At 37.4% G+C, this 21,336-nt stretch overlaps 6 protein-coding genes across 7 annotated transcripts; 2 read left to right on the forward strand and 4 right to left on the reverse strand.

The window, feature by feature from the left end:
* Positions 1-30: 30 nt before the first annotated feature.
* LOC103951025 lies at positions 31-2,509 on the reverse strand. The gene is made up of 7 exons (XM_009362306.3): positions 2,149-2,509; positions 1,760-1,854; positions 1,529-1,646; positions 1,287-1,405; positions 888-1,074; positions 638-781; positions 31-523 (listed from the first exon to the last, which is right to left on the reverse strand). Exons 1-7 carry the CDS (start codon positions 2,422-2,424, stop codon positions 233-235), a joined length of 1,230 nt encoding a protein of 409 aa, XP_009360581.2. The 5' UTR covers positions 2,425-2,509; the 3' UTR covers positions 31-232.
* Positions 2,510-4,186: 1,677 nt separating this feature from the next.
* Positions 4,187-5,261, reverse strand: LOC103951024 (lamin-like protein). The gene is given in 3 exon segments (XM_009362305.3): positions 4,187-4,572; positions 4,575-4,667; positions 4,926-5,261. Coding segments are annotated over 3 exon segments (516 nt in total). The 5' UTR covers positions 5,098-5,261; the 3' UTR covers positions 4,187-4,321.
* Positions 5,262-7,532: 2,271 nt separating this feature from the next.
* Positions 7,533-9,247, reverse strand: LOC103951023 (lamin-like protein). Its single transcript, XM_009362304.3, is given in 3 exon segments — positions 7,533-8,156; positions 8,906-9,017; positions 9,020-9,247. Coding segments are annotated over 3 exon segments (510 nt in total). The 5' UTR covers positions 9,080-9,247; the 3' UTR covers positions 7,533-7,818.
* Positions 9,248-11,093: 1,846 nt separating this feature from the next.
* On the reverse strand, positions 11,094-14,517 carry LOC103951019 (chorismate mutase 1, chloroplastic). Of its 2 annotated transcripts, none has more exons than XM_009362299.3 (6): positions 14,169-14,517; positions 12,979-13,204; positions 12,807-12,893; positions 11,891-12,034; positions 11,627-11,719; positions 11,094-11,537 (listed from the first exon to the last, which is right to left on the reverse strand). In XM_009362299.3, exons 1-6 carry the CDS (start codon positions 14,348-14,350, stop codon positions 11,298-11,300), a joined length of 972 nt encoding a protein of 323 aa, XP_009360574.2. In that variant the 5' UTR covers positions 14,351-14,517; the 3' UTR covers positions 11,094-11,297. The 2 variants fall into 2 exon arrangements, with proteins under 2 accessions (XP_009360574.2, XP_048434948.1); XM_048578991.1 differs by lacking the exon at positions 14,169-14,517 and adding an exon at positions 13,582-13,762.
* A 2,264-nt stretch (positions 14,518-16,781) lies between these two features.
* Positions 16,782-18,907, forward strand: LOC103951020 (pentatricopeptide repeat-containing protein At3g29230). Its single transcript, XM_009362300.3, is given in 3 exon segments — positions 16,782-18,410; positions 18,412-18,543; positions 18,545-18,907. Coding segments are annotated over 3 exon segments (1,818 nt in total). The 5' UTR covers positions 16,782-16,907; the 3' UTR covers positions 18,728-18,907.
* A 735-nt stretch (positions 18,908-19,642) lies between these two features.
* LOC103951021 (UPF0301 protein CHU_1773) lies at positions 19,643-20,836 on the forward strand. The gene is made up of 2 exons (XM_009362301.3): positions 19,643-19,828; positions 19,925-20,836. The coding sequence occupies exons 1-2, from the start codon at positions 19,717-19,719 to the stop codon at positions 20,683-20,685; spliced, it is 873 nt and encodes a 290-aa protein (XP_009360576.2). The 5' UTR covers positions 19,643-19,716; the 3' UTR covers positions 20,686-20,836.
* The last annotated feature ends 500 nt before the right edge of the window (positions 20,837-21,336 follow it).

Genomic DNA, 21,336 nt, shown 5'->3' on the forward strand with positions numbered 1-21,336 from the left:
TCTTCGGAAAGATTCATAGACAATTTCACCTTTTTTCTAAAAAATTTACCTTTTAATGGCAAAATGACGTACAAAAATTGTCTCAAGACTTTCGACTCTTCAACTACTTCAAGGCTTCAGGCAAATACAAATTGGCACCTCAAATGGGGGTTCTAAAGAACGGTGCAAAACCATCGATGGAAGAATCCATCGCCCTTTCAAAAGGTATGTCTCTACGGTGGAGATGGAGTGATCACATTTTAGTCTCGTAGAAGTAAGTTGTGGAGACGGCCTGACCTTCAACATCGTAAGTGCGAACCAGTCTCTGTCTCTTGCCAGGACCCTCAAGCCAACAGAACTCCAAATGGAACGACAATGATTCTGCAACATTGTTTCCTACATCGCACGGGCATCCCACGTACATGCCTCCAGGCAATAGAGTCATCTGGTAACCTCCGTTGAAAGTAATCAAGCTGTCCGACTTGATCCCCGTCCAAGGCACACTAGTTGTGACATCACCCGCAGCGGAGGTGGAAGTGATGCCCTGACATAATTTATGAATGATGAGAAATGAAACGAGGAAGAAAAGACTCAATGAAGCATTTTGATTTTTCGTTCCATGTTCTCTCAAGAGGGATTTTCTTCGAGTGGAAGATACCTGAATAACGTGGCCGTTATCATCCATCTCAAGTGTTGCTACTATATCAGCTTCAGCCATTGTTGATCCATAAACACCACTTCGTTTTGTTACGGAGTGACCTTTCCACGTACCAAGAAATGGCACAATCCTGTCTGTGTTTTCCTGAGACCATTCAAGGAAACTTAATTATATGCATCACACCTAAAAACAAATACGTAACTATAAAAACCAAAATTTCGTTGATACAAGCCTTCTTTGTGATACATACCACATTATTGTCGAGGGCAGGAGGAAGAACTGCCTCATCTCCTCTTTCCTCCAGGAAGATTACAATCATTTCGATAATGCCTTTTGGGTCCATGATGTGGAAAGCTCTTACTCGCATATCTTTCTCTAGTGAATGTAGACAACTTTCACATACAATAGCAGGACGACGGGAAGGAAGCTTTAGATTTCTACATGATGAACAAAAATTGAAGAGGACAGAGATCAACATATAATAAGGTATAGAAACAAGAAGCTCAATAAAAAACATAATGACGAAATGCACCTTAATTCATCACACCAATGGACAAGAACATGTTATTACACTAAGTACTATACTCTCATTGTGTATAGTTACATCGGTGAATCATAAAGAGCGTCATCTGACGGAGGAACCACTCACTTTGGTGATTCTTCACCGGTGTCATCTTCCCCAAGAACGCCCTGTCTCAGCACTGTTTCTAACATGCCAGCCGTCTGGTACCTTAGCGAAAATGCTTTCTCATTGGGGAAGAAGCCAATCTGCAGACTAATCACAACGGATGTTCAACGGAAAACAATTCATCACAAAACTAGTTTCTAAGCTATATCTTAATGGGCAGAAACCGATTAGTAATCCAATCCCAAACACTCTGAAAACCTCACCTGCTGATACTTGTCCACCGTGAACATGTTCGTTTCTTTAATTTTGTACTCCGCCCACTCCACCTCGTCATCTAATTCAGAAAATGAAGTGCTTGATGGAGCTTGTTTAATATATAATCTGCAAAGCATGATATCATTAAACCATCAGAACAAACTAACCATGCTCACTAATATTCAATACACAAATTTCATTTCAACCAATCTTAAACTTTTTGCTTATCTGAAGCTTACGTTTGAATGAGACTGATGAGTTCATCTTCCCCATAAGAGCTAGCTGCAAGCTTTGTATTCACTTTATGCAACAGATTCCCAACAGTATCAAATTGCTAAAATATCACTCAAACTAATTAATAACCTGGACTAATCAATCACCAGAACCCATATGATTCCTATTATCTGAACATACATAATCTGTTTGGCTGTCCAGAAAATGCAGGAATAAAAACTCAATCTTCATTAACTCAACAAGATTTACATGTGTTTTGCTCAGAAAGTTGAAAAATTTGCAGTCTTTACAGACGAAACATAAAACAAAATCCCATTTAAATTCTAATTTTTTTCCTGCGTTTTCTCAGCAACCAAACACCTCCCAAATTTTAGAGACCAAACCAGTTACTTACAAAGAAGGAACCTTGCCAATTTCCCACGGTGAGGTTAACAAAGCGGCAAAGATTGTCGATGCTCATTGCTTCCTCGCTGGGCTTTCGAGCTTCATCTTGTACTGCGGTGGAAGACGACGAGTTGGAAGCTCGGATTCCGGGGCTCCGAATTCTAGAAATGGAGCGAGAAAACGGGTTCCTGGTGTAAAGGTTGGTGGGTAGGAGTTGGATTTTGTTGAGGTTTGGTGGGTTGGGGATGGGAGGGAGTGAAAGTGAGTAGCAGTAAGTGGAAGCCATGAAAGCAAACAGTGAAGAGCTCAGAGCAGAACAGAGCAGAAGAAGCTGCTCTGTTTTGTCATCTTATCTCAAAAATGGGTTTTAAAGGCCCATGCTTTTTTAACCCTAAAACTATTTGTGTAAAGCCCTCTTCAAATCAAAGCAATAAAAATTAGTTAAACGATAGGTTTTACTTTCATTTGCGAACGCAATGATGATACGTTTATCTTGTGAAATATTTCCAAGGAGAAACGAAGTAAATGGGTAAAACACGACATAAATTTGGAAGAGAGATTTTAAATAAGCTTATAAATCTGTATGTATTCAATTGAAGTCTACGGGTATAGATTTCTAAAGAGTTTTATAAAATTCTATGAAAATTAGAATGTATTCACGTTTGAAGTAGGTCATAAAACTTCAAATGTATTCAATTATGATTGGATTTTAAAGTATTTTAATAATAAAAAAAAATTGATGGATTTAGAGGAATTTTATAATGTTTTTGAGGCTTGATAGAATCAGGCCTTGGCCCCTAAATTTTTTAATGATTTCACCAAAAATTCACATATATGTTAAACTCTATGGATTTATAACTGTTTTAAAATATTTTAAAATCTCAATTGAATACAACTCGTTATCCATTACAACTCATTAAATGGTTCACAATGTACAGAAGGAGAGATTTTACCAAATGAAAATTTTTTCAATATGTCGGACCGTGCAGCACATAAGTATAATAATACAATTGTTTGAAAATTAAAACAAATTCTAATCAAATTATATTAAAACTTGATGTACTGTGCTTTGTTTCTGACATACTAAAATAATTCTCTTATCCAACATGTTTAATGAGTCGTTTGTTAATGTTTTTTTGTTTCAAAACCCCCAAATAATCGGGAAGAGATCCTCTTTGGATCTCTCCCACCAAATCTTAGGGATCCGAAGATCCAGGCTCTTGAAATTTGATCAAATGGTTACAAATAATGAGCCATCTAAAAGTTATAATAATTGTAGCTGTTTGATCAAATTTCAAGGGTCCGAATCTCCGGATCCCTAGGATTTGGTGGGAGAGATTCGGAGGGGATCTCTTCTCCAAATAATAATAATACTTGACAACTCAAAGATGAGTAGGAACTCCTACTCAAAACTCTTAGTGTTTTAGTCATAGAGTTTTGTGTTTATAATCAGAATCATTCATATTATGAATCACACTGTAAAGATCGCCTTTGCAAAAAATAAATTAAAACCATTATCGTTTAGTCAATCTATTGTAGCAAATACGTAGATGGTTCGTAATGCTTTTACCGATACCGTTCATTTGTTTTTAAGTAGTTTGATGATTAAACGACCTTAGTTTTAATTGATTTTTTGTAGAGACAATCTTTATAGGATGATTTATAATATGAACAGTTTTGATTATAAACACGAAATTATATAAATTGACAACGAATATTTGAGTAGTCAAGTACTGTACCCCAAATAATCTCTCCCGCCGCACACTCTCTGCTGCTGCTGCTGGTGCTCTCTCTCTCTCTCTCTCTCTCTCTCTCAAACAAAGTAGAACAAAATAATACTACATGATACATCGCTTTCTCTCTCTTCTCTCTCAGCCATAAATTTTCAACGCTCAAAGATCTCAGCGAAGTCTTGTTAATCAGAAGAACCCATTAGCAATGGTTCTTGATAGAGACCCAAAAAAAAAAAACCATGCCAAGCATTGGGCAAGCTTAGAAATTCGCAAGGGATAAAGAACACCAAAAAAATTGCAAATTGGAGTTTAATCTGGGTATGAAAGTTCAAGAATTTCATTCAATTCACGGCTACAATTAAATGCCTTGCATAATCTTGCACGCAATAGAACATACAGAAGATCCTGATCATCACCACATATAATTCGCTTTTATATATAACTAACTAGCTAGAGCGTCCACATTAAAGCTAAGCAAAGCGCAATGGATAGAAACAACATCTCAGCGGCCGAAGAGGTTAGTGAATTTGGAGGAGAAGCAACACTTGTAGCCGGAGCAAGTGCTGGAGCGAGTTCCGGAGCAGGTGGGAGTCCATCGTGGACAATCAGATAAAGTTTCATGCCATGCCAGCAGTAACCTCCGCCGGAGAGGAAGTAATACGGCCTTGCCTCTGTGAGTTGATACACATCTCGCCCTCCCGGGTTATGTTCTTTATGAAGCCTTGATCATTGCAGTTCTCGTAGCTCGTCTTGTTCACCTCCAGAACATTGTAGTACCTCTTGTCAAAGTTGAATACTTGAAAACAAAGCAATGTATGCTCAAAGTCAGTCATTTCTAATGCACAACTAAAGAAAAATGAAAAAAAGGACGACCTTAGGCCAACAAAACTGTTTCCAATTATGCAATTTTATCTTTGCGTTACAAACAAACAACTTTTTGGTTGCATCAATGTTCTTATTTCTCTGTATAATTTATCAAAATTTTGAATTGAGAATTATTTTAGAAGATGTCAAATACACATATTTTATGTGAGAGAGATGATGATAAACGTACTGAGCCATTCGCCGACGTAAACCTGTTCATTTGCCGCCCACTCAGTGTAATTGACGTTCTGATCCCAACCCTGTTTGCCTCCCACCTTATGCAGAATAGCGGTTGCAGACGCCATCAGCCAGCCCACCGTTATTACCGCCGCCGCCATCACTCCCGAACTCATCATCCGCATTGCTTAACTTCACACACTAATGTCTGCTTTCTCTGTAAACCCTAATTTATAATTGTCTGGCAAATAATGCTGATGGTAATGGTGGTATTTATTCGGAAGGTGAAGGGACGAATGGCATCAGCCTCAAGAGGAACGTGGGGGGTTTCTTTTCGAGCTCAAACCAAGAGGGTATGAGTCAAAATTACATGATAGGTTACTTACACACTTGCATGAAAGACACGAAGGCTTTTTGGTTCTTTGTGTACGTGGCATGAGGTGATTGGTGGTTTCACATAAGTTGGTGACATTGGTGGGGTCCAATTCATCTCAACTCCCATCCTACAAAGAATGTTTCAGAGCAGTTACAATCGTTACACTTGCTCGACTGACTGACTGACTGACTGGTTGAATTTGAGGGGATTTTTATTATGCTGCATGTTAAGGAAATTATTTCAAATAAGTAATTATTCATATAATTTTTTCGTCATTTCATAATTTTTGCACAATATTTTATAATATTAAAATAAAAACTAACGTTAAATTATGAAATCATAGAAAGTTCATGGAGAATATATTTTGAGTGTAAAATCATAATTTTTGGTTTCAAACATCCAAATAAGTTACCATATCAAAATTAATAGCAGGCCTAAAAACCTTTGGACTTATGGGAATTAAATCCCATACGGGTCCACTTTGTGGGGATCTTAAGGATCCCCACATTTTAGTCATTCATCGTATATCGTGCGGAGATGATCATTTTCCCATACAGATTTTTTTTTATTTAAAATTAAACACAAATAGTATTTGACGAAAACTGGTTGCACAATGTACAATAAACGGCTAGAGATCTCTACAAAGTGAATTCAGAGAGGATCATTTTCCAAACTTATGCTCAAATTCGAAGAATAATAATTAATTAAAATAAAATAAAAAATTTTGGTTTCCAAAAATCTAAATGAATTATCGTATCAAAATTAATAGCCGGCCTAAAGGCCCCTGGACTTATGCTCACATTCGAAGAATAATATGGTTTTGAAATGAAAGGACATTATAAATTATTTTATATATTGTTTAGAAGTTTTTAATTGTATTTCACAGTTTTTAAAGAGTTAGGTTATTCGTCAAGTATACAAATACATAAATTTAACAGTCAAAATTTCCAGAATAAGATACCATGGAGTGTAAGAGAAGGAGAATTTCTGAAGTTTGGGAGTGTTTTGGTGTTGGTATTTTAGCTGGTTCAGTGCAGAAGAAGGCTTGCAAGGGGGGAAAAAAAAGCAAGCCACCTGCTACAAAGCAAACGAACAGATTCTTAAAATTTGATTTTGGTTTGATTTTGATTTGGTTTGAAGAGGGAAACTAAAGAAAAGTAAAAAAATTAAAGCCTGCCTAAATTTTTTTTTTTTAAAAAGCAGTAATATAAAGCATAGAGAGAGAGAGAGAGAGAGAGAATGAACTTGTCTGTGTCTGAGAAAGGAAAACAACCCCACTCAAACTTGCAAAATCAAATAAAGGAAAAGAAGGAAGAATAAAAGCAAATTTGATCCTACATAGAAACAAAGATAGCAAGAAAAAATTAAAAATCTAACACAAAAACACAAAAGAAAGTAAACAGAAATTCTGTTTTAAAAAAATTGAAATTACCATTATTAAGAAGACGGAGAGGGTGCAAAACTATTACATTGATTTAAGGGAGGAAGACTTTCGAACCCGATACATATGAATATAAACCCAACATCCTATCCACTAGAATACTGAACCACACGATGAGTAAACAAAAATTCTTTCTTAACAACACTATACTTTGAACCACTCTAATGTATAAAAAAAATTTAGGTAAGTCTTCAATATTCCGGACTACTAGGTAGTCCAGCTTTATATTCATTAGATTAACAAGTAACCAAAAATAATTTTTTTTACAATTAAGCATAACCATCAATTTTCCGTACTAATAAGCAGTCTGAACTATTGAAGAAAAATTAAAAAAAAAAACTAAGGTCAGACTTGTAGAAAAAGACGGACACACTGCCCTTACATGTTACAACTTCTACAGAGCAAAATGAAATCATGCAAAAGGGATAGTGCCCCATGTACACCTAATTCACCCATTAGACATGACATGGAAATTGCAATGGGAGCAAATGAGCCCAAAGAACCCATGTCTTCTTTTTCGTCTTTGGTCCATAGGTCCAGTGATGTGGATTTAATGCAAGTTTTCTTCTTGTGGGAAGCTTGAAAGAACGAATTTTTTACAACCGATTGTATTATTATATTTAATGTACAAAACCGTGTTGCGGGTAAACTGAAAAACATCTCCAAAACGACACGCTTAAAGGGCTGGATCCAGCTCCATGATTGAAGGACCGAGGAATAAGTTACAATTAATTTCAACAAACTTCCGTAATCAACGCATTTGAAAATCCAATAAATAAAAAGTAAAAAAAATCATCCAGAAATGAAAAGAACACTTAAAAATTTCCTCAATCATAACGACTGTCCTCCTTCTACTCCATCAAGGTGAAACTAAAACAACACCAACAAATCAACAAATCAAAACCCCAAAAACCAAAAGAAAAATTAAATCCAAGTAAAGTGGAAGACAATCTCAAGTTGCTTCCCAAATCAATGGCTCAGCTTACTTAGCTAGAAGAATTGTCTAATTTTGATTTTGATAATCCTCACTGTTTAGCGAATTTCGATAATCCACACTGTTTAGCGAATAAGTTTAAGGATCATATGCCTTCACAGCCGAACCAAAGCGTCCCACATTGCGCCAATGGCGAAAACCGCAGGCAAAACAAACTGGGATCTGAAGGTAGGTGTTAGGACACTGCTCTTGCTCTTCACCGGGGAAGCTTTGGGAGGTGGAGGCATGTTTTCAACCTTAACAGCGATCTTCATGCCACCATAGCAGAACCCCTTGCTACTGATGAAGTAGTAGTGCCTTGTCACATTCAGTGGAACCACGTCTCTTCCGGCTCCCGTGGTCCAGTTGTGAACGGGATGCTCGGCATTGCACGAGACATAGTTGGTCTGATTCACCTCTAGAACGTCCATTTGGTTCCTGTCATAAACAAAAACTGAAGGAAAAAGAAACACAATTTACCAACTAGATAAAATATATGGTTTTCTTAGTAGAAAACTAATATTTGGTACTTATTTTAAGTTTTCGTGTCGTGCAGGGCGACATTTTAATAAGGAAATGATTTCCGCACACTCTTGTTCATTTCCGGATTTCCATTTCTTCTACACCCTTTAGAACTAACCAAAAGATACACTAAAATATGAAAGTAAATTGAACTAACATTGGCTTTTCTTCACAGCAAAAGCAAAGAGGAAAACAATTAGAAAAAGTTGCAGATCTGAGATTTTACATAAGCTTTACACATCAAGAGACAAAATTCAGAAAAGCTCCTTAATTGGTAATCTGATTATATTCAAACTGTATATAACAAACTTAAGTAAAGTAACCCCATATATAATTTGAATAACCAAACTTGTAATCTTTGCTTCTTTTTCTTGCAATTATCAGCAGGAAAAACTGAATTTAACTTAAGCTTTACACATCAAGAAACAAACTTACGGTAAAAAATGCTTTTCTTTAGTCAAACAAAAATGGAAAAGCAGATTTTAAGCTCAACCCATTAAGCAATTTTCAGATCTAAGTCTAACACAATAAAAAGCGACATCAACCAAAAAAATGAGCTAAAAAAAGAAAATTTCAGCTGAGAATTAACTAACAGAGAACCATAAGCATTGACAGAAAAAAAAAAAAAAAAAAAGCAGAAACTTAATGGATCTGAGAGAAGAGAAAGAAAGATGAACTTACAGAGCCAGTCTCCATTGTAAAAGTGCTTATCCTGAGCCCAAATTGTATAGTTGACATTGCTGTTCCAACCCATTTTCCCTCCCACCATATATCTCGTAGCTGATGCTTCTGGAAGTTCACCACCACCACCAAGCACAAAAGCACCACCACCGCTATAGCTCTCTCTTTCTCCATTGCTCTCTCACTCTCTCACAAGCAGTAGCAGTTGCTCTAGAAAGCTCCGTCTACAAAAGCACTTTGCTTTTGAACTTTTTGGGCCTTTAGTTTAGTTAGGGTAGTTTGTTTATATGAGGTTTCGGTTTCCAGATCTACAAGTGCCGTGGGCTATTTATCCGGATAATTTCAGTTCCTGTATGGCCGTATGCAAATATTATATTTCTTAAATTTGCACTTTTATGTGTGCCTGTTCATAAATGCAAGAACCTAATTGTTATAAATTAATAAAAGTTCGAGTGTTTAGTGATTAAAAATAATTAATTTAAGATTAAGTGTTGGTTGATGACAGTGTTCAAACCAGGTCAATGGGACAAGCTTCTCCTGTCTGAATGTGCTGTTTTGCTGCTGTTGAAGTTAATTAGGCAATCTTTGTAAGTTAAATCTTGCGCAAAATAGTGAAATCCAGCTGAGAGTTACTTGTGGGTTATAGATTTCTTAAGAAACCAAACAATGAGAAGCAAAACTTGTTGAGGAATTCGGTGTGATTTTGAACCACACAATTGTGTTGTGTTTATATTTACTTATTTTATAATACGTGTGTTTTTTACCTTAAGTTCATGACATATTATGTAATACAGCTCTATTAAAACACGTAGATTAATGACACAACTAACACGACATGACTAAAACGGTAGAAGTTAGTACAAGTGATTTGTAGTTCAAAGCCTTGCATAAAAATAAAATAAAAAGATTGTTTCTACTAGTGACCAATGTATAAGGTTTGGTTAGGTTCACAAAGCGTACACATTTAAATTTGGTTGGGTGGGAAAAAAAGGACCTCAATCAATAGTGTCTTTCAATGTTTGATTAATACAATTGCAATTGTGACATTTTCATAATAACAAGTAAACCTAAAAGCACACAAGTTTTCCCAAAAGTAAACAATATTATGGGTAAATATTGTCAGAGAGATGAGCCATTGATCCACTCCTAACTACTCTGATATTATTTTAGCGTATTCATCCATTGCTAAGTATTAAATTTTATTATAAAAGTCTCTGTTTTATTAAAAATAAAACCAAACTTATATATTATATTTTTAGGAAAATTAATAAAAAGAGCTTGAAAACTTTGAGTTTTAATCAAAAGGATAAAAAAGTGTTGTAAGTAAATAGTACTATGAGTGATTTTTTAGAGTAAAAATATCGTTTTTATTAAAAATAGACAGTATCGAAAATATTTCGTTAAAATTTTCTATAGTTTTTCAGTTCTCATATGAAAATTATCTTCGACAAATGCTTTCTGCCAGAAGGATTTGCCGGCCCTTTTTTAGATTTATTAAAGTTTGTGGACCAAAGCTCAAGTTATGCAAGGCAACCATCACAAAATCAAATACAAAATGAAAAATGGTTATGATAGTTGTCGTTGGCACGTTGTAAAGCATGTGCCTTTTCACTGCTTTCGCTGTACAGGGTGTTTTATTCATGTATTTTACCAATAAGGACATAATTCAAAGAGTGGTTGTCATCATCTGAAAATGTTGACCACTCGAGAACAAGTACGTGCAAGCACTTCTATTTATAAGCGTATTTATTGCGAGTGTTTTTAAGAGGAACACAAAACACTTGGAAGCATCTTCTATACATAAAAGTGGTTTTTAAGTTTTTCGCCATTTGCAAATTTGATTGTTAAACCTTCCAGAAATAGTTACAAACATAACCTCACTAGCCCTCTTCACCTACAAACTATTTGGAAAATATTTACACCTTGAGAAGTGAATTATGACTAATTTTGAGCAGCTCTAATTGGGAAGAAATTTTTCAGTATGCCAGGCACACGACCCGACACTAAGTGTAGTAGTACAATTGGCTGAAAACTTGAAAATGAAGCTCTAACCAATACCGCATCGTATACCTGTCATATTGAAAAATTTCTCCTTAATAGGTGCCTAGAACAACCCAACATTTTTAGCTGGGTGGCACCAACATTCAAGACTTCAGTAAGCTAGAGTGGGCTGCAAAACTTATACATGTAGGCTGCAGAACGGGCCTGTACTTATTTTAATCATACAACAATAACATGTCTTTGCCTCCCATCTTAGCATCCACATCAACCAGCAAATTACAGATAAAAACATAAGCAGCTCCCCATGCTTTTGAAAATAAGCACAATTTATGAAAGCACAAATTTCTGTACGTGGATAGTAATAGATATTCAAGACTAGTTTAGCTGCCTCTCAGTCCAACCTTCTTAACAAGTATTGAACTTGAACTTCCTTGGTCATTGGCATGATCCATTCCCCATATAAATCTGCAACCAAGGTCGGTTTTATCTTGTACACGAGGTTGGGACTTTTCTTTTCCCCTTCGTACAATGTCACTTCTTGCCCGTAAGTTTTGGCCTTCATTTCTACCCTCTTTATGATTGCCTCCTCAACCGTCGGAAATGTCAACAAAGCCATCACCTTGTCCCTGTTCTGAAAAATGAAGAAAACTGACTAAGCACACGGAACATCCAAAACTACTTATGACAGGAGGATAGAGAAATCCATTCAAGATCATGTACCTGTTCGATAATGGCAGCTTCGTAGGACTTTGGATTGGACTGAAACTTGCACTCCGCAACAAATTTACCATAGTGGATTCGCTTGGACAGAGCCTGCCGTCATAGGACACCCCGCGTCAGCATTTAGAAATGCTAGTTAAAAAACAACTCACATATAATTACTGAATCTATTAACCTATATAAGAAGGACATTGCTTATTTCGCCTTCCAAACCGAACAAGAAATGGAAGTTGAGAACGATAAGATCAGGTAGGATTTGAATACCTGCAAGCACATTGTGTCACAAACAGCAGTTGAACCGTAATTACCATCATCTCCTTCTTTAACCAGTCTTGGAATAATATCCCTGAAGTACATTTCCCAAACTTTGCTGTTTATATTAATTGAGTTGGCAATGGGATGCAGTACCTGTTTGCAAGTCGGACATATATATTCAGAATGAAAGTGGTTGCCACTCAGAAAACCAGAACAACGATTGCCACTGCCACACAACAATGGTGGTACAAATAGGACAGATGCAGAAAGCGGGGAGATAAAGAAAGCTCTCCTATTGGAAGGGCTAGCTCATGTAGTGAAATTTCAGTTAAACTATGACCGACAAGACATTGTTTCTTTAACTGTTTCCCATTAGTGTTAGATTTTTAAATGTCAAGTTTTTTGGTAGAATCAAATTTTCTGAATAAATATTTTGTTGCAGATGGATTCACATAATTGACTACCATTTTAAGTTTATCTAGGAATGTTATAGATCGAGTTATCTCTTAAATAGTTTCAGATATAATTTTCTTTTGAGCAAGTAATAACATGAAAAGACTCCGTTTTCTGTGCTTTAGACCATGTTGAGCTTCACACATCGGCCAAAAAAGAAAACAAAACCTCCATGTTCAACACAACTTTCTCGATCACAATCAGCCCCATTCAAGTAAGTTATTTATGAGACCTTTTCAAATGTTTCTCATAGTTTGTCCCTTGCAGCATTGCAGGAGAGGGATAAAAAACGCATGTTTTCAGAATTTTCTAAACTATTAAATATATTCTTAAAATTTTAATAAGTGAAAACAGCCACATGGAGGATGTGGGAGGCCATTGCCGTGCCGGGCCTGCATGTGGCCCTGCCGTAAAGATAAGCACAAGCTTGGGCATAATCAATTTCATTGTTCCTAATGTGTGTTACATTTACCTGAGGGTAGTGCAGAGGTGGCAACACTGGTTCAGGTACGTCATCCGGAAAAAAAGGATGCTCATCAGGACTGCTGAATCTGCCCACCTAATCACAATGCAAAGTCAATAAGAAACCCCAGAACAATCCTTTCGTCGAGTTTTCTTATTGTCCATGTTACGGTTTAACATACCTGGCCATGAAGCTTTTCTGTTTCTTTAAGAATGTGTTCTACCAAGGAGCCGTGGAAACACTCAACAGGGAAAGCATTGGGGTCGTACGTAAGCAAATTATGACAGTATTGAGCTCTCTCTAAAAGGCTAAAAATTATGCTATCCTCCTGCCGGATCAAAGAATGTCTTATACCTTCTAGTGTCAAACTATCGGTTTCATCCATCCTTTTCTTCGTAGCCAATGATCTACACAATAGCCAGTCTAGTATCAGAATCTAGACATAGTAAATTGAAAGCAAGACTCCTAATCCATCCAGTAATCAATAATATGCATTTTTATGATGAACGATGGATTTGAGTGGCAACGAACATACTTTTCTACGCAAAACATCAAAAAATATATACAGCAAAGACATGCCAGATATCACAACAATCTAAGCTACAAATACTATTCGAAGCAATATATAACACTTCCTGAGAATTTTTATGGTTACATCCAGTGGCGGATCCAGCATTCTTACCCCCAACGGGTCATAGAAAAAGTTAAATCATAGGTACTTTCAAAAACATCTTTTTCAATGTAAACAATTAAGCTATCACTCTACTAACCGGATTACTTGTACCTGAACCAACTTGAAAACTTGAGCAAACTATATTCACTTGAACTTGAATTCATCGGAATACTTGAAGTAGCCTGACTAACTTGAAAGCAAAAGCACACTAACAATAACAAAAATAATCAAGTACTTAAATTCTAAGGGGCGATCTCAAGCTAACAAAGCTCTCCGCTTTGTGAGGGTCGGGGAAAACGTACAATAGCCTTATGCCTTAACAAAGAAGCTGTTTTCACAACTCACTGTGACCTTTCAGTCACAAAGGAGCAGCCTTTCCCAAATTCTCTTTCAAAATAATATTTTTGAACAATTATTTACTCCTAGACTTGAGGAAAAAGATAATAATTTTACGCATCTTATTTGGTGCATATCAAATCATTACAGACTCCAATCAATCAATGCAGTTTATCTGCACAGAAAAATAAAAGCATGCCAATTTCCAGAAATAACAGTACAAAAGCATATATATATATATCTCTCTCTCTCTCTCTCTCTCTCTCACATAAAAGCAGAATAACCAGCAGATCCATAAAAGGGCAAACAAAGAAAATCAGAGAACCCAACAAGTTTAGGCAAAAGGGTTGCTGGATTTGTACCCAATGGAAGTCGAAGCAGCCTGGACAGACAAATTTGGTTTCTTTGGTAAGGAAGAATTGAGGCATGCGAAGCTGTTGGATTGCGTTGCTTTCAAGGGAAACAAATAATTGGGTCTTGAATTGGAAACATGGGGAGCTGAAAGAGCGGCAGGAGAGGAGGCCATCAGCAGCTTGGCCTCCATGGATGAGAGAGAGAGAGAGAGAGAGAGAGAGAGAGGGGGAGGAGAGAGATGGGTTCTTTGAGAAATCAGGAGAAAGAATGGAGGTATGGAATTGGGAGCAATACTATGGTGGTGGTTGGAAGGGGGAGGGAGGAGTAGGGTAGGTATAGAGGTTGAATTGGTGGTTGGTAGGCTGAAGACAGAACAGAAGGCAGACACTGCACATTATTTTTTAAGAAAACTAATAAAAAATTTTAAAAAATTTAAGTTTTAACTATAAAGATAAAATAAATGGTAAAGTAGATAATATCAAGATTGATTTTTTAGTGTAAAAATGTAATTTTTCGTTCAAATAAACAGTACGGATAGTTTTAGTTAATTTTTTTTTTTTTTTTGTTGGTTTTTTTTTTTCTGTGTTTTCTGAGACTTTTTGTCGTGATTGGTTTGTTGGATGTGGGCATGTGCGACACTTGAGTTCCAATCTTTTCTGTTCGCGTTGCGGAGGAGTAATTTTTCGGTGTACCCTCACTCATAATGGTGAGGGTGCACAAAAAAAATTTGATGCACCCTCACTTTTTGTACACCAAAAAAATTCTAATGAGTGAGGGTACACCAAATTTTTTTGGTGTACCCGGTACACCTAAAAATTTTCCGTTGCGGAGACGTTTTAGTTCAATACGGTTTTTCTTCAAATAAAGTGCATTATTATACGCCACGTGGTTGTGAATTTATTTTATGTCATTTTTTCCTTTTATAGTAATAGAATTTATGTAATATGTCACAATTATGATATTTCAAGTTATTTAAATGTTGTTACAAATTAAATACGCATAACTATACACAAAATTGACTTAAAATACATTTACTGTGACATCGTGAACGGAAGTTATCTCACTAATTAAGGGCTTATTTAGAAGTTTTTTTAAAAATGACTAAAAGCAAGCCAAAAGCACCTAAAGTGCTTCTTGCAAAAACCACCATTTATGTGCTTCTTGGAAAAACTTTAAGTATTTTTCTAAGATTCACTTGCATTTTTAACTAAAAATTGAATCTAAAAATTACTTTCACAAAAGCCGTTTTTAGCCATTTTAAAAACAATTCTAAACGAACCCTAAATAATTATCAGCGTTGTCTTAGGTGGATGGAACAAATAATGGTTCTCACCGACCCAGTGACCTGCTAAGTTTGGTCTTCATTTTAGATGTGTTTCAGGAACAATTTGAGAATGACAACAATTTTTGTCACATGGGTTTATTTAAGAAAAAAGAACAAGACAAAAACGACCATGGGATCTCCACTTTCATTCCTAAACTCTTATCACATGACATTTATATTTTTATTTGAATTAATGTTTGCTTTGTTCAAGCACTTAGTGGTGAAAGAATATAATTGAGTGGAACAGTTAGTAGGCAAGGCAACTAGGACATATAGTCACATACTCTTCATTGAGTGTTTTTCTAGAAGGAAATGTGTAAGATTGAACTTTCCTATATTTTGGACACCACTATAAGGGAATTTAGTAACCAAAATTATGGTGACGATTTTTACACTCTCATTTTTGTCTATTTGCATTCGTATATCATATTTGTTATGTTTTTGTTAACTGAATAAACAATGGGAAGTAAGGAGCGCAAACAAGAATAATATAAATAACAATAACCAAGTCTTATCCTACTAAATAAGGTCTGCAGTATAAATACTAGAACGTCATGCGCTCGGTTTTGTAGCGAGTCTTCTGTTAGCTCTAAATACTTCATGTCTTTTCTTGAAGTCTCTTTCAAAGTCTTTCTAGGTATTCCTCTACCCATTTTGACTTGATCCTTATTCTGATAGTTGCATCATCTAACCAAAGTATATGCAAATTTTAGGTTCACGTGTATAAATTACCTTAACCGATTTCTCCCATCTATCTTTAATTGCACCCAACAAAAAAGTGAAAATCACTACCCCTATACCTTGGGGCACTTGGATATACATATCCTAAACTGTGTATAATCATAATATAATGTTTTCTTATCTGAGCAATATTTAGAAGAAAAGTTCTAACTCGAGGACAAAGAGTTGAGCTCATTACTCTGAACCAGATCATCTTCAGATCAAAAAAATTTGAGCCTAAAAATCAAGTGATCTGACCAATTAAAATTTAATTAAATGCTTACAATTATTATAATTTTAGAGGAACTCCCTCGTTTGTAGCCATTAAATCAAATTTCAACGTTCCGAATCACTTGATCCTTAGACTCATTTTTAGAGATTTGGAGAACAACTGGGTTCATTGTTCTAATCAATCACCTAAATCACGTCAATCAAAATCAATTTGTTTGGATCAAAGTGAAATTGAGTGGATCTAGAGATTGGGCTGCAAAAGCCCACCCTTTCTTTAGCTCTTACAAATTGGCTCAGTCCACTCAGCAACCTCTTCAAATCTCTCTCTCTCTCTCTCTCTCTCTCTCTCTCTGAGATAAAAAAAAAATCAAGTCCCAGCCACTGCTTCCCACAAACCATAATAACCGCCATGCCTATTTCACACTGAACGCAAAAATATCCCAACTTTCTGCTCCAATCTCTCTCTCCCGCCATGCAAATGTGTGTACCAGTTCGATCCCCGTCGTGGGTTTCCCGGCGACGGATCTTAGACCAGAAGCTCTCCGACCTCCACAGATGTACAAACCTCAGCCACATCAAGCAAGTCCACGCCCAAATCCTCAAAGCCGACCTCCACCAGGACATCCACTCGGCGCCCAAGCTCATCGCCGCTTTCTCCCTCTGCCGGCAGATGGCGCTGGCGGTAAACGTTTTCAATCAGATTGATTACCCAAATGTCCACTTGTACAACACTCTTATCAGAGCTCACATTCAGAACTCGCAGACTTCTCAGGCCTTCGCGGCCTTCTTCGATATGCAGATTAATGGGGTTTATCCCGATAATTTTACTTATCCATTTCTTCTGAAAGCTTGTGTGGGCCGTCCGTGGCTGCCGGTAGTTCAAATGATTCATGCCCACATTGAGAAATTTGGATTTGGGTTGGATATCTTCGTGCCCAATTCGCTCATTGATACTTATTCAAAGTGTGGATTGATTGGTGTTAGCGAGGCGAAGAAGCTGTTTGTGGTGATGGAAGAGAGAGATACTGTGTCTTGGAATTCAATGATTGGGGGGTTGGCAAAAGCTGGGGAGCTGAGTGATGCACGCCGCTTGTTCGAAGAAATGCCTGAGAGAGATTCGGTTAGTTGGAATACAATATTGGATGGGTATGTGAAGGCTGGGGAGATGAATGAAGCCTTTGAATTGTTTGAGAAAATGCCTCAGAGGAATGTTGTCTCGTGGTCGACTCTGGTTTCGGGTTATAGCAAAGCTGGGGATATGAGTATGGCAAGAATGATGTTTGATAGGATGCCCTTCAGGAACTTGGTTCCATGGACTATTATTATATCTGGTTATGCCGAGAAGGGGCTTGCGAAGGAGGCGATTATGCTATATGATCAAATGGAGGAAGCTGGATTGAAGCCTGATAATGGTGCTGTTATTAGTATATTGGCTGCTTGTGCAGAGTCTGGTATGATTGGATTGGGTAGGAAAGTTCATGCCTCAATTGAGAGGAATCAGTTCAAGTGTAGTACTCCTGTCTCGAATGCTTTGCTTGACATGTATGCCAAATGTGGTGTGTTGGATGAAGCATCTAGAGTCTTTGATGGGATAGCGAAAAAAGATTTGGTGTCTTGGAATGCCATGCTCCAAGGGTTAGCCATGCACGGGCATGGCGAGAAGGCTCTTGAGCTTTTCTCTCGAATGGTGAAAGCTGGGTTTTTTCCGGATAAAGTGACCTTCATTGGGGTCTTATGTGCTTGTACGCATGTAGGATTTGTGGAGGAAGGTCTTCATGCCTTCAACACGATGGAGAAGGAGTATGGGATTGTACCTGAAGTTGAGCATTATGGTTGCATGATTGACCTTTTGGGTCGTGGTGGGCGTCTCCTGGAGGCTTTTAGGCTTGTGCATAGCATGCCAATGGAACCGAATGCTGTTATATGGGGTACCCTTTTGGGGGCATGTCGGATGCATAATGATCGGGAACTCGCATGAGGAGGTGCTTAATCACCTAGTTAAGTTAGACCCGTCTGAACCGGGAAACTTTTCCATGTTGTCAAATATCTATGCTGCAGCTGGTGACTGGGCAAATGTTGCCAATGTAAGGATGCAAATGAGGAGCACCTGGAGTCCAAAAACCTTCCGGGGCTAGTTCCATCGAGGTGGACGACGAGGTCCATGAATTTACAGTTTTCGATAAATTACACCCTAAATCCGACGAAGTGTATGGGATGATTGACAGACTTCGTATCGACTTCAAGCAATTGAATCTGTCATCGCGGAGTATTAGCAATGTAATAGGTGGATAAATTGTGAAAGAGGCATTTATGTGGTGAGCATCAGCATGACTTAAACTTGGCCAGAAGCACTTCTGCAAGCCTCCTAATAGGAAATTTTCCAAGGAAAAACTTCTCTCCAGTGTTCGTAGATTATAAACTTGTATACTTGTTGATAAATAGAAGGGGATCAATCGTTTAATTTGTTGCTTATGTGTATCCGTAGATTGGAATTAACCTCTAACAGTGATCAATGCCATTTATTTTATCAGTGAGATAATAAGTTTGTTACTGCCTTACTGTGTCACACTAGTACAATTCTTGCAGAGAGCTGGGGAAGTGTCTACAGTTATAGCACCGTATCCATATCACTGCTTGCCACCGCTCTGTCATCAATTTCAAATTTAGGAAATAATATCGCAATCAAATAGCCGGAAAAGGGACGAGAAAGGATCGCTCTTGCTGATATGCTGTAAGTTGTAACTCAACCTTGAATTTCTTAATGAAATATGTTATCTTAAAAACAACTGTACGTCGAACTACTGTGTTGTAAGCTATTTCATTCACAGAAGAAAAACTTATCTTAAAAACAATTGCCATGTGTTTTAACTTTTTAATATAATAGTGTGTTTCTAATTTAGAATACTGACAGAGTGACATCCGTCAAATAACTCCTCCATTACATCTAACAAGTTATTGTGCTTCAAAGTTTGGTGAGCAAGTGCCCAACAAACAACTGGTTTGATTGATGAGAAAAGCCCCTTACCCACAGAGGAGGAGGAGGTCCCTGTCCTTTTGTGCCATGTGTAAAGTCATATCCACTGGCCCATACTTTGAAAGCTTGCAAATTACGAAGTAACATCCAACATGGATTGGGATTTGGATTAAACACCACCATGTGGTGCACATTTATTCTCACTCTCTCAGTCTTTGCATATATTATTAGCTTATATATCAGTGCATGATCTGCTCTTTTTTTCTTGCCATCTGTGAAGCTTTGATCTACCGTCAAAAGTTCATCAATGGAAGCTTGTTTTCTTGCCTCAAATTCCTTCATCAAAACTGTTACTTCTCCCAACAGAAATTTCACTCAACTTCAATCCAAAAGAGTTGGGATTCCATCTTCAATAACATGTAAGTTGTTCTATTGCCTTTTTGTTTCAAGCTGGGAAAAATTCCATGCTCTTCTTGCATATTCTAACGGGGTTTCTGTCGAGTGTCGAATGATAGGTAGCCGTGGGGAGTCATCAACGCCGTCCAACGATGATCACAAACCATCCATTGATACAGATTGGCGATCATTCAGAGCAAGACTGGTAGCTGCAGAGAAATCAAGGTCAAAAGAGCCCACCTCAACTTCCTCACTTGATCTTGACACTGTGGTGGATCAACCTAAGCCCATCACTGTTGGTGACAAATGGGCTCACGAAATCCACGAGCCTGAGAAGGGATGCCTACTCCTTGCAACCGAAAAGCTCGACGGGGTCCACATATTCGAACGGACAGTCATTCTGGTGTTGTCCACTGGGCCATTGGGACCGTCGGGCATCATACTCAACCGGCCCTCCCTCATGTCGATCAAGGAAACGCGGTCAACCGCTCTGGACGTGGCGGGCACGTTCTCGGACCAGCCGTTGTTCTTCGGCGGGCCGTTGGAAGAGGGGTTGTTCTTGGTGAGGCCCAAAGGGGGTGATGATGTAGTTGGGAGGAGTGGAGTTTTTGATGAGGTGATGAAGGGGTTGTACTATGGGACAAAGGAAAGTGTGGGGTGTGCGGCTGAGATGGTGAAGAGGAATATGGTTGGGCTTGGGGAGTTCAGGTTCTTTGATGGGTATTGTGGGTGGGAGAAGGAGCAGTTGAAGGATGAAATAAGATCTGGTTATTGGACTGTGGCAGCTTGTAGCCCAAGTGTGATTGATTTGAGGAGTGTGGGAAGTGTTGGGCTTTGGGAGAAGGTCCTTGGGCTTATGGGCCGTCGGAAGGTTCGGTGAAATCTGTTTGCGATCGTCGGATACTAGAGTTTGTGTTGTATTTTTGATTTGTCGTTCGTGTTCAAGAATGCTAGTATCAGTCGCTCACATATGTCACAGTCATGTACATAATTGACAGTGTTGATTAATAAGAAGTATGAATCTTATTACAGATGTCACCCTATTTACTTAATGAACAATGCAAATTGTCATGCCAAGCATGGTCCTGCGTATTCAATTATTAAAAAACAATCTAAAAATAATAAAGTACGATTTTTATTTTTCAAAGCAGAGCTTTATTATAGCCTAATTGTAATGTTTACATCTGCAAGAATATTAAAAAGAAACTCATGACCATAATCATTCATTCAAATTATTTCGTTCTCCTAATTTATAAATTAAAGTAATAACGTCAACTCCTCTTTAAAAATAACCGATTGGATAAATGGTTCTACATTTCCACAAGTTCTATGGATAAGAACTCATGATGATGAGATGGAATTTTCTGCACTCATTTTGTATGTGTTACTATGTGACTTCTATCATTCATTGACACATGTGAATACTTAACTCTCTTAACTTTGTTGTCGTAAAGTTAACATGTATCAATCAATAATAGAGGTCATAGAAAGACCACACACAAAATGAGTACATAAAATTTGATCGCCACAG

Source organism: the organism of the source record quoted next, unplaced genomic scaffold (genome assembly GCF_019419815.1).
Source record: "Pyrus x bretschneideri cultivar Hongxiangsu unplaced genomic scaffold, Pyrus_bretschneideri_v1 Contig13, whole genome shotgun sequence".
Lineage (NCBI taxonomy): Eukaryota > Viridiplantae > Streptophyta > Magnoliopsida > Rosales > Rosaceae > Pyrus > Pyrus x bretschneideri.

What these genes read in the sequence shown, in the direction of transcription:
- LOC103951025 (XM_009362306.3), bottom strand. Translation starts at nt 2,424, where the DNA reads ATGGCTTCCACTTACTGCTACTCACTTTCACTCCCTCCCATCCCCAAC. An exon ending in CGGTGGACAAGTATCAGCAG is followed by an intron (nt 1,406 to 1,528) that starts GTGAGGTTTTCA and finishes ATTAGTCTGCAG; the next exon opens with ATTGGCTTCTTCCCCAATGA. An exon ending in ATAACGGCCACGTTATTCAG is followed by an intron (nt 524 to 637) that starts GTATCTTCCACT and finishes AAATTATGTCAG; the next exon opens with GGCATCACTTCCACCTCCGC.
- LOC103951021 (XM_009362301.3), top strand. Translation starts at nt 19,717, where the DNA reads ATGGAAGCTTGTTTTCTTGCCTCAAATTCCTTCATCAAAACTGTTACT. An exon ending in GATTCCATCTTCAATAACAT is followed by an intron (nt 19,829 to 19,924) that starts GTAAGTTGTTCT and finishes GTCGAATGATAG; the next exon opens with GTAGCCGTGGGGAGTCATCA.
- LOC103951019 (XM_009362299.3), bottom strand. Translation starts at nt 14,350, where the DNA reads ATGGAGGCCAAGCTGCTGATGGCCTCCTCTCCTGCCGCTCTTTCAGCT. An exon ending in CAGAAAAGCTTCATGGCCAG is followed by an intron (nt 12,894 to 12,978) that starts GTATGTTAAACC and finishes CATTGTGATTAG; the next exon opens with GTGGGCAGATTCAGCAGTCC. An exon ending in GTGACACAATGTGCTTGCAG is followed by an intron (nt 11,720 to 11,890) that starts GTATTCAAATCC and finishes CTATGACGGCAG; the next exon opens with GCTCTGTCCAAGCGAATCCA.